At 47.5% G+C, this 12,435-nt stretch overlaps 1 protein-coding gene across 4 annotated transcripts in view; it reads right to left on the reverse strand.

Moving 5' to 3' along the window:
• RGL2 (ral guanine nucleotide dissociation stimulator like 2) overlaps nt 1–12,435 on the reverse strand; it is a 256,218-nt gene that overhangs the window by 134,556 nt on the left and 109,227 nt on the right. Inside the window, exon 1 of one of the 4 annotated variants that reach the window (XM_078641624.1) lies at nt 9,240–9,468. The exons of the other annotated variants lie outside the window; for them this stretch is intronic. Coding sequence (XP_078497750.1) covers nt 9,240–9,329 — 90 coding nt within the window. The 5' untranslated portion in view covers nt 9,330–9,468. Of the gene's footprint in view, nt 1–9,239; nt 9,469–12,435 lie in introns of those variants that run through there. 4 annotated transcript variants of the gene reach the window in all.

The following is a 12,435-nucleotide window of genomic DNA, read 5'->3' on the forward strand; positions in this document are numbered from 1 at the left end:
CACTCACCTGAAAGAACTGATCCAGATCATAAGCACCTGAAAGAACTCATCCAGATCACATGCACCTGAGAGAACTGATCCAGATCACATGCTCCTGAGAGAATTGATCCAGATCACACGCACCTGAAAGAACTCATCCAGATCACATGCACCTGAGAGAACTGATCCAGATCACACGCACCTGAGAGAACTGATCCAGATCACACGCACCTGAAAGAACTGATCCAGATCACACGCACCGAGAGAACTGATCCAGATCACACTCACCGAGAGAACTGATCCAGATCACATGCACCCGAGAGAACTGATCCAGATCACATGCACCCGAGAGAACTGATCCAGATCACACGCACCTGAAAGAACTGATCCAGATCACACGCACCTGAGAGAACTGATCCAGATCACACGCACCGAGAGAACTGATCCAGATCACACGCACCTGAAAGAACTGATCCAGATCACACGCACCTGAGAGAACTGATCCAGATCACACGCACCTGAAAGAACTGATCCAGATCACACGCACCTGAAAGAACTGATCCAGATCACACGCACCTGAGAGAACTGATCCAGATCACACGCACCGAGAGAACTGATCCAGATCACATGCACCCGAGAGAACTGATCCAGATCACATGCACCCAAGAGAACTGATCCAGATCACACGCACCTGAGAGAACAGATCCAGATCACACGCACCGAGAGAACTGATCCAGATCATAAGCACCTGAAATAGCTCATCCTGAACACACGCACCCGAGAGAACTGATCCAGATCACACGCACCCGAGAGAACTGATCCAGATCACGTGCACCTGAAAGAACTGATACAGATCACACGCACCTGAAAGAACTGATCCAGATCACATGCACCCGAGAGAACTGATCCAGATCACACGCACCTGAAAGAACTGATCCAGATCACATGCACCCGAGAGAACTGATCCAGATCACGTGCACCTGATATATCGCTCATACACAGAGCCTGTGCCACTTCACCCCATGCAATCTAGTTATTGACATGGCCTTCGACTTCTCCAACAAAATCATGCCAATTAGGGTTCACTCAGCCAAACACACAGTGCTGTGTGATACAAGAAACATCGACCGGTCACCAGAAGGTCTACACGACTATTTCCACTGATATATTTGAAAGGTTAATGCTAATTCAAAACCTTCTAGTTTCTCATGAGGTCTATTCCACCCTCTTCCTCTCCCTAAATGAAAAGCACTCGATGTCCCGTCTACAGGTACATGTCATAAACTCCTTTTATTTCATGGCTGTCCCCGAGTATCCTTAAAATGGAACATGTAAACCCTCTTCTCAAGGAAGCCAATGTGGTCAACCACAGGTCCACATGCCTTCCCTGCCAAGATCTCAAAAGAAGCGTCACCAACCACTCAGGAGACTCAAATAATCCTCCCCAAGACGCCTAGGACGTTGTTTCTGGGCGTGGACGTAGCTACAACAGGGAGCAGACACGGCCTTGTGTTGAATAACAGGGACAGAGGAACTAAAATTAGACACTTGGCTTCCTCATAGTATTACGAAGTCTAATTGAATTTCAATTCAGCATAACCCTGCAATTAAATATTCAGGTAATGAATATATTGGCAAGGCTTCCCTTGAGAGATATTTCCCATCTTGGTGATATAATGTTTAAAATGTAATCTTGTCATGTGCATAACTAATATATTTGTTTCATCTTCCATCAGATAAATGTCCATATTATTTACCATCTAAAAACTGTTTCATGAGGCTAAACCTAGAATTCTGAAAAAAATAAACCTACAATCTTAATTTCTTCACGAATATAGGCCATATGTCACCGAAACAGTATAAAATTATTCATGTTCAATGTATGACACCAGAACTGGGTAGCCACACCTCGTACAGGTAAGACCCACCAGGCACATATATTGATGCAAAATATCTCATCAATAATTGCAAAGCGCAGTAAGTCACAATTAAGCCCAGAGATTCAATACATCCAACATCTCCCAACCAGGTTTGTAAGAAAAACAATTGGGTAAAACATAATATGTTGATTCCTGGTGAAGATTTGAGTGTCATTTGCGAACTTAGACTCAGAGGTTTATTTCAGACTTTTCTTTGCAAACGACTTATTTCAATTCATGGCGTGTTGTGCACTCCTAGCAAAAGTTTAAAGCTAAACTCATTAAATCATATGTTTTAAAAAGTAATGAAAATGTTGGCTCATTGCCCTATAGGATGTTTCACTGCAAAGCGCAACTACTTTTTAGGTCGAGCCTATTGCAGCGCACATGCGCTGCTCTAGGAGATGACCTTTAGGAATCGGTCTGCACTTTTCAAGCACTCGTGCTTGTGGTGGCATCCACCTTGCGGGAGCGAGCAGCGACGCGCAGGGGCCATCTGTTTGTAATTAACGTGGCCATGTGTGCTTGTTTATATTTCTTTACTTTCCCTTCCACTGCCTGCCTCACGGTCACCCTCCCTTATTTATTTATTTTCGAGATTTTTATTGCGCAACAAATACCTTGTCAACCCGTTCCTTTTAAACAACTTTATGGCATTTTGATCTCAGCCAATTACTGTGCTACATATCTAGCAGCTGTACTTGAAAAAATCGTACTTTGTTAAAAGTATCTGCTAGCATGTATTTTTGTATAATACATTAAAACAATGGCTGCTCTCTACACACACCATATAAACAAGCACTCTCTCCGAGCACATGCTGCCTCTCTTCTCAAGTTATAGGAAGGCTGAAACTTAGAGTCAGCCCTGCTTTAATTTGAACCTGTGGCTGCTGCATGTGCACAGATTTTTGAGGCCATATGTTTTTAATTAGCATAGCCACGCCAGCATTTTTAGGTCTCGCCTGTCGATGCGCATGCGCATCGAGCAAGCGAGACTATAGGGGCTCATCTACTCTTTATCTAACTTGCAAGGAATCGTGGCGATTCCTTGCAGTGCCCGTGACTTTTAAGCTCAATGCGCATGTGCATTGAGCTTAAAAGCGCGTGCACAGCCGCCCGCATTCCTCCGACACCTTTGAAGTGAAGCTTAGCTTCACTTCAAAGGCCCGGCTTCTTCACACCCACATGCCGCTCTGCCCCGCTCCGCCCCCTCCCCTGAGTCATCCTGCCTGCCCCTTCCCGCCGTGTCGCATTTCTCCTCCCCCCTCCCCTCTCCCCTCTCTTCCCTCCGTCTTGTTTTCTTTGATGCTGGTATTTCCATATCTGGCAGCTTCCTGCCCTCACCCCACGCACGCTGTTTATTTATTTATATTTAATATGCAGGAGATCTCAGTTTATTTAATTTATAATTAATGATGCCGCCCACGCTGAGGCTCGAACCCTGTTCTCCTTCTCCAAAGTCGGCATCGTTATATGTTGAGCCACCTCTTCGCACCGTTTGTTTGTGCTGACTTTCTTGCTCTGCCGCTGCTGGCAGCGGCATTGCGCTTGGAGGGAACATGTAATTGACCCGTCTCGCTTCTTTTCATTTGAATTTTTTTTACATTGTCTCCTTCCTTCCGCCCCTCGCAGTTTGTTTTCCTTGCACCGTCCCTTCTTACAGTCCCTTTAACCATTTTGGTGTTGCTCAGCCCCAACTAGCATGTTATTGTCAAGCCTCCAAATATGCAGCACAAACACGACGTACAAAGAGATTAACGTGTTGCCTGGAGCACATTTCGGGAATAACATTAAATGAAAGCCCAAACCCGCTTTACCGCAACTTGCTTTCACTTGTTGTCTTTGTTTCCAGTGCTATTTTAGAGCTTTGTGCAAACTACACTCTCGTTATTTTGCTGGTAATAACTTTGAGGGAATAGCGTATTTTTGTTTTTTAAATAGCTGGCAGCTTCCTGCCCTCACCCCACGCACGCTGTTTATTTATTTATATTTAATATGCAGGAGATCTCAGTTTATTTAATTTATAATTAATGATGCCGCCCACGCTGAGGCTCGAACCCTGTTCTCCTTCTCCAAAGTCGGCATCGTTATATGTTGAGCCACCTCTTCGCACCGTTTGTTTGTGCTGACTTTCTTGCTCTGCCGCTGCTGGCAGCGGCATTGCGCTTGGAGGGAACATGTAATTGACCCGTCTCGCTTCTTTTCATTTGAATTTTTTTTACATTGTCTCCTTCCTTCCGCCCCTCGCAGTTTGTTTTCCTTGCACCGTCCCTTCTTACAGTCCCTTTAACCATTTTGGTGTTGCTCAGCCCCAACTAGCATGTTATTGTCAAGCCTCCAAATATGCAGCACAAACACGACGTACAAAGAGATTAACGTGTTGCCTGGAGCACATTTCGGGAATAACATTAAATGAAAGCCCAAACCCGCTTTACCGCAACTTGCTTTCACTTGTTGTCTTTGTTTCCAGTGCTATTTTAGAGCTTTGTGCAAACTACACTCTCGTTATTTTGCTGGTAATAACTTTGAGGGAATAGCGTATTTTTGTTTTTTAAATAGCATGCACGAAAACAGTATAATTTCAATTTGCACCACTTATTTCCCATGTTTGTGTCAATGTAAAAATCGACCCTGCACACCCAGCACCAGGGCCGTGTGCCTCAATGATGCAGTACACGCACCAGTAACTGAAATATGACGAAAGACTGAAAGGAGTAGCTACAAGCTGTGCTCTAGTTCTGCTCTCCAAAAAATCAGCAAAGAAACAAGCAATTAAGAACATTTCATTGAAGAAACCATTGAGCAGGAAACAGAAGGAAATCCTACAGAAAGAATCCTAGAGAAAGAAGCTTGAGGTATGTAAACACTTTTATTATGCAAAGGACGTCAATTTCAGGATGCTCAGATGCTCTCATTGGAGTGAAGCGATGGCTTACGTTGAATGAAGAAGCAGCTCTGAGCACTTCAAGAACAGCTGTAGTTTACCACAAGGCACAGAGGCTCTGGCAAGCTTGCATAATGTGGCGGTAGTCCACATCTCGTCATCTAGTGCCCCTCCCTCTGACCACATTATAACACGTTTGTGCCGAGTTGGCTCTATGGTTTATGCAGGAATGAAAAGAAACAAGTAAAATGCATCAGAGATGAGAAAATAAAAAACAGCGAATCTTTCGTACTAAAAAGATGTATGTGAAATAGTTACGAATCTGTTAAAATATGAGCGACAATCCTCAAGTCATCCACAACTTACACTGGTGCTGTTCACTGAAGGGTTCACACTCTGCTTATTCAATTGTTGGCCTCTTGCTGAGATGGTGAATAAAAAGCTATTTAGTGTTCATTTGTATTAGAGCATGAATTACAAGATCAGCGAGTAGTAGTGAGACCACCCAACAATTCTCCATCAGTTGGCAAGTAAGGGGCCATTCTAAAATGGCAACACCCAGATCCTGGACTGCCTAACTCTCGGCCCACCCATAGTATAGTCTGGTAAAGATGATGCTCACGAGTGCCTGTGCAGCAACAAAAAATATCAAAAATGCATAATCTCGCCGGCGCTGAACTATGGATCGATAATTATTTGTCAAATACATTTTTAAAACATAAATGTTCCTCTAAGGCACATGGCAGATGCTATCTGTAGCCTTGAAAGTCCATAGGCCCTGAGAAGTGAAAGGTGATTGGTGAGGGCAAGTTGTGCTAAGACATACTCCTAAGCTTGTGTGCTCACCCTCACCCTCAAACCTTCACCCTCAACCCCTCACTCACCCTCACTCAGCCTCAACTACTCTCACTCACCCTCAACCCCTCACCCTAACTCACCCTCACCCTCACTCACCCTCAACACCTCACCCTCACCCTCACTCACCCTCACCCTCACTCACCCTCAACACCTCACCCTCACCCTCAACCCCTCACCCTCACTCTCACCCTCACTCACCCTCACTCACCCTCACTCTCACTCACCCTCACTCTCACTCACCCTCAACCCCTCACCCTCACTCACCCTCAACCCCTCACCCTCACTCACCCTCAACCCCTCACCCTCACTCACCCTCACCCACTCTCACCCTCACCCTCACTCATCCTCAACCCCTCACCCTCACACAGTGCAATAGTTCTCAGACCATTTCAGTTGGAGCTTTAAGAAATGTTTATGGCTTTTTTTATTTGTAATTCTTTAGCATTGGCTACAGGAAACAAAAATGCTAAACATTTACAAAAAAAAACCATAAACAATTCTAAAAGCACTAACTCTAATGGTGCGAGACCTATTGCATTTCCAATGCTTGTTATATTTGTTTACTCTCTCTCCCCATTGCTGTCTCACCCTTGCCCTCCCTTTTTAACCGTCTTCTCTTAAACAAGTTTGTGGCTTGTTGAGCTCTGCCAATAACTGTGCTACAAATCTAGCAGCTGCACTAAAAATAACCGTATTTTGTCAAAAGTATCTGCTAGCATGTACTGTAGTATAATACATTAAAACAGGGGCTGCTCTCTGCACACACCATATAAACAAGCGCTCTCTCCTAGCATATACTGCCTCTCTTCTCAAGTTATAGGAAGGATGAAACTTAGAGTAAGCCCTGCTTTCATTTGAACCTGTGGCTGCTGCGTGCGCACGGATTTCTGGGGCCATCAACTATATCAACACAAGTACACAATACTGAAACATATCAATCTATGGATATTAGCAATGAACTTCTAATGGACTGGTTTATGATCAGAACAGATGTGAAAGACGTATCCGATGCACTTATGACATATTTACCACAAACATGTGAAGTAATACTTTGCAATGGCATTATTACAAAAATATTAAAAGATATTGCAACAGAATGAATATATTTATAAAACATGTCGTGTATAAATGTACATAAACAAAGTGGAATCCACTGAGGAGTTAATGTGCTCCCCACACAGTGTTGTTTTTATACCCCTCACACACCAAAAGGACCCTACGGAGTGCGGCGTGCTGCGACCTACGAGTACGCTGGAGCACTTCAAGTGTGGACTATGTGTGGTAGTGTGTGGGGTATAGAACGTGAGTGGTGGAGTGGTGAGAGTGATAATTAAAAAATACCTGGCACGTGGGGGAAAAAAGGGCTTTAATTACCCCCCCGGCTGGTATTGTTAAAAAAGGGGGTGCTCTGCGATCATCGGAGCAGCGCTGAGGGGCAGTCAGAGGAGCATTGTCCTGGGACTCCCCAATATTTGGCGCAAAAGCTCATGAGGCACTGTAACTTATGAAATAAGTCCAATTTAACCGCCAACTGGGCGCTAGGGCTTCGTACTGAACAACACGATAGGTACACATACACCTATAGTTTAATTTTTAATTAATTTTTGTATAATACACTTTAAAACATACACACATGTGAGTAAGGTGGGGAATTTTGTGCTTTCCCGTCCTGAAGAAGGAGTTGGATACTCCGAAACATGTCCATGTCGACGCACTTAAGATGTGGCCTCGCAGAGCACCCCCTTTTTAACAATACCAGCCGGGGGCGTAATTAAAGCCCTTTTTTCCCCCACGTGCCAGGTATTTTTTAATTATCACTCTCACCACTCATGTTCTATACCCCACACACTACCACACATAGTCCACACTTGAAGTGCTCCCACATACTCGTAGGTCGCAGCACGCCGCAATCCGTAGAGGGGTGCGAAGACCCCAATGATGGTAGAATGACACCTTTTGGTGTGTGAGGGGTATAAAAACAACACTGTGTGCTCCCCACCACAGTGGGGACCACATTAACTCCTCAGTGGATTCCACTTTGTTTATTGACGTTGCCCAGGGAGACTGAATCCACTGTACTCTCTCTCTCTCCCCCTCTTGTTACATATGTGTATAAATGTACATCATAAATATATTTTTTTCCACTCAACTTACTTTAAAGTACTAAAAATGTTACCTAAAAATGTTTGCAATAAAATTAAAACTAACAAACATTTGTCAGTTATTCCTGGACAAACCATTGCCATTATCTTTGGTTACACACTTATAAGGTGCCAAAAACACAACACATATTAGCAATGCCAATAGCTCAAAAATAAAATCCAAACTACAAATCTCGAATTGGGTGTTTTATGTATGCTAAAAAATATTTCTGCACATTGCTCAGAAGGTGCATTTTGCATTTTTAGCCTTCAGGCTACGTTAGCATTAAAACTAATTGTAAAGCTGTTCCGCGTTTGCTTTTTAAGCAAAAAAGCTGGAACAAGATTTTTCAGGAGCACACAATTCATTACTTTGTAGTAGTGTTTAGAAACATAGTTATGTTATAATAACATTGCCATAGCCAATACGTCTCGCCTTTCAGAACATACAAGTATTTAGTTATGCAGCACAATATCCTTGGTGCCACAACATCAACCGTTGCATGGCTGCTAAACACTGATATGGTCCCAAAGGCAAGACCTATTGGCTATGCCAATGCTTGTTGGAGTTTGGTTTGAGATGCAATTTAAACTAAAATAGGGTTTATCATATTCATGTCTCATTTATAAATCTAAAAGTTTGAAGTATTTTTAAACAAAGAGGAATTCAAATTATTTGAAACTGTCTGCTTTTTGGGTTAGATCTCTCACTTCTGATTGGCCGCCTTGGTGGGGGTTATCCTATCATAGATGTGGGTGAGTTAATTTACAAAAAGAGGAATGAATCTGGCCGCCTCTTTCTAACTTAGGTTTGAGAAGTCTGTCTTGGTGACATCCTTTAGATGAATTTATTAGCAATGCTTGGTGGTATGCTGTGTGTCGTGGTCACTGCTTAATTCAAGTTCCAGGTTCCTCGTCAGGAGGCCACGGCAGCTTGCATCACCCATTGCCCCTACCGGCACTGCCAAAGACAGCACCAATACACCTCCCAAGCATCACACCCTTACAACTGTGACAATTCCCATGATTCCAGGGCTGTAAGAACGGCTTGGACGACAGGTATTGGTAATTTTTAAATTGAATTATCAAAGAACTGGTGGTGTGCTAATCTCTAAATTAGACAAACAGCGCCCCCATGTGGCAGACTGTCATCGATGCTGGTGTTGACAATTAAGTGTCGGTGCTGAGCCCCGGAAAGCACTGGCTCAAATTAAGCACTGGTTATTTTATACTTTTTGTTATACTCCTTACTGGTTCCTGTATCACAGATGATATTAGTTGGTGTTTCTATTATATGTTGAATTTGTATTTCAATTTTTATTTGTCAGGTTACTTGGATACATCAATAAAATATTGTGCACCACAAAATGAAACGAAGTACTACCATACAGAGAAACGGAGGGGCTCCCCGCGTCTTGGTCGGGGGAGAACACTGTCCACATACAACCACTCACTCACCTTGACGGGTTGGCAGTACCACGTGCTCCGGGAGAGCTCGGTCTCCGACCCTGGGTACAGGCAGCTGCCCAAACGGAGGAAGGCACTCATGTGCGGGGGTGACCAGCTGTGGGGGTGGACATGTAGGGGGGCACCCAAGGAGATATCCCCTCCCCAGGTAGAAGCAGGAGGTTTGAGGTCTCGTTGAGAAAAAGTGAGGGACCTGCTGGGGCGCCCACTAAAACTCACCGACTATTCACTCTCAAGGACCCTCACTCACCGCACCTTACTGAGGAGGGGACCTTCCTCCACTATCCTCCCTCACCAAACCTTACCGTGGGGGTGACCACCCTTACCTCTCCCCCTCACTCACCTCACCGTGGAGGTGACCACCCTCACCTGACCCTCACTCACTCACCTCACTCCCTCCCCTTCTCTGCTTTGGGGTTCCACAGACTTCAGTTTTGTCTCTTGTGGTCCTTTGCGCCCCTTTCTTCCTCTCTCGGGGGGGTCCCCACCCCCTCCTTCCTTCCCTACCTAGTGGGTTCCACGTTCTTCCACTCTGACTGTCTCTTCTCTGTCTCAGGGGGTGGAGGGGGGCTCTCGCCTTCCCAGTGTTTTGGGGTTCTTCAGGTTTCCTTTCTCTGTTTTGGGGTTCACATGTCCCCCCTTTGTCTCTGAATCCCCTATGTGATTGCTTGGGTTGAGCTGCACCCCTCCTCTCTCGACGCCCCCACCCCTCGCTCAGCCATCCTTGTCCTGGACAGAGCCCCCCACAGAGTCTAGGTCATGGCCCCCCCAGCCCAGGCCCCGCCCCCCGGGGCTGTGATGAGCATTCGCAGCATGCTGAGGAGAAGAGAAGGGGCGAACTACAGCCCACCGCCCCCACAGACCTCTCCAGAGGGGGGAGGGGGGGCTCACTGAACCGGACACCCCCAAAAACACCCAAAGCAGGAACCAGAGGGCGAAGAAAATGGAGGGCACGAAGGGGGCGGGGGGGGGGAGAGAAAAGAGTGAGGAACCGCAGAGGGGGGGCGTGGCGCCCCTCTCACACCTGTGCCCCCACCTGTCACTCTGCCCCTCTCTCCCCAGGACCCCCGGTGCCCCCTCTCAGCTCTGCTCCCCCCCACCCCCCTCTCACCCAAAGGCCCCGAGCCCCCTCCCTCGGAGAGGCTTTCTCACCCTCCTCTCTCCTCTCAGGCTCCACAGGTGACCCCCCCCCCCCCCCTCAGGATCAGCCCCCCTCCTCCTGCACCTCACACCCCCCGGGATGCTGCACCCCCCCGCGCAGTGCAGTCTCTCCCCCTGAAGGATGAAGGGCCAGCAGCGGGGCCGGGGCCTCACCGGAGTCAGGAGCCTCAAGAGACCGGAACAGGAACCGGAAAACCGGCTCACAACAAACCGGTCCAGCGAGTGAGCGACGCTTCCTGCTGCGAGCACTGCAGGGGGGGAGGGGGGACAGGGCAGTGCACGCACAGTGCGCGGAGGGGGGTCGAACAGTGCACACACTGTGCTTACAACACGGGGAGGGGTGAGTGCACGCACAGTGCACACAGCGCGAGGAGGGGTGCGTGCAGTGCACTGCTCACACACACACACACACAGGGATTACAGCACAGGGAGGGGTGTGTGCAGTGCAACACAGAGTTTACAGTACGGGGACGGGTGAGTCCAGTGCCCGCACACTTCTTACTGGCATAGAGTGTTGTAGAGTGGCACAGAGTAGAGTGCAGTGGAGTAGAGTAGAGTGCAGTGGAGTAGAGTGCAGTGGAGTAGAGTGCAGTGGAGTAGAGTGCAGTGGAGTAGAGTGGAGTGATGCAGAGTGTGGTGGCGTAGAGTGGCGCAGAGTAGAGTGCAGTGGAGTAGAGTGCAGTGGAGTAGAGTGCAGTGGAGTAGAGTGCAGTGGAGTAGAGTGCAGTGACGCAGAGTAGAGTGCAGTGGAGTAGAGTGCAGTGGCGCAGAGTAGAGTGGAGTAGAGTGCAGTGGAGTAGAGTGCAGTGGCGCAGAGTAGAGTGCAGTGGCGCAGAGTAGAGTGCAGTGGAGTAGAGTGCAGCGGAGTAGAGTGCAGTGGCGCAGAGTAGAGTGCAGTGGAGTAGAGTGCAGTGGAGTAGAGTGCAGTGGAGTAGAGTGCAGTGGAGTAGAGTGCAGTGGCGCAGAGTAGAGTGCAGTGGCGCAGAGTAGAGTGCAGTGGAGTAGAGTGCAGCGGAGTAGAGTGCAGTGGCGCAGAGTAGAGTGCAGTGGAGTAGAGTGCAGTGGAGTAGAGTGCAGTGGAGTAGAGTGCAGTGGAGTAGAGTGCAGTGGAGTAGAGTGCAGTGGCGTAGAGTGCAGTGGAGTAGAGTGCAGTGGAGTAGAGTGTAGTGGAGTAGAGTGCAGTGGAGTAGAGTGCAGTGGAGTAGAGTGCAGTGGAGTAGAGTGCAGTGGAGTAGAGTGGAGTGGAGTAGAGTGCAGTGGCGCAGAGTGGAGTGGAGTAGAGTGCAGTGGCGCAGAGTAGAGTGCAGCGGAGTAGAGTGCAGTGGAGTAGAGTGCAGTGGCGCAGAGTAGAGTGCAGTGGAGTAGAGTGTAGTGGAGTAGAGTGCAGTGGAGTAGAGTGCAGTGGAGTAGAGTGCAGTGGAGTAGAGTGCAGTGGAGTAGAGTGGAGTGGAGTAGAGTGCAGTGGAGTAGAGTGGAGTGGAGTAGAGTGCAGTGGAGTAGAGTGCAGTGGCGCAGAGTAGAGTGCAGCGGAGTAGAGTGCAGTGGAGTAGAGTGCAGTGGCGCAGAGTAGAGTGCAGTGGAGTAGAGTGTAGTGGAGTAGAGTGCAGTGGAGTAGAGTGCAGTGGAGTAGAGTGCAGTGGAGTAGAGTGGAGTGGAGTAGAGTGCAGTGGAGTAGAGTGCAGTGGAGTGGAGTGCAGTGGAGTAGAGTGCAGTGGAGTAGAGTGCAGTGGAGTAGAGTGCAGTGGAGTAGAGTGCAGTGGAGTAGAGTGGAGTGGAGTAGAGTGCAGTGGAGTAGAGTGCAGTGGAGTAGAGTGTAGTGGAGTAGAGTGCAGTGGAGTAGAGTGCAGTGGAGTAGAGTGCAGTGGAGTAGAGTGCAGTGGAGTAGAGTGCAGTGGAGTAGAGTGCAGTGGAGTAGAGTGCAGTGGAGTAGAGTGGAGTGGAGTAGAGTGCAGTGGAGTAGAGTGGAGTGGAGTAGAGTGCAGTGGAGTAGAGTGCAGCGGAGTAGAGTGCAGTGGTGCAGAGTGGA

Source organism: Lissotriton helveticus, chromosome 5_1 (assembly GCF_964261635.1).
Source record: "Lissotriton helveticus chromosome 5_1, aLisHel1.1, whole genome shotgun sequence".
NCBI lineage: Eukaryota > Metazoa > Chordata > Amphibia > Caudata > Salamandridae > Lissotriton > Lissotriton helveticus.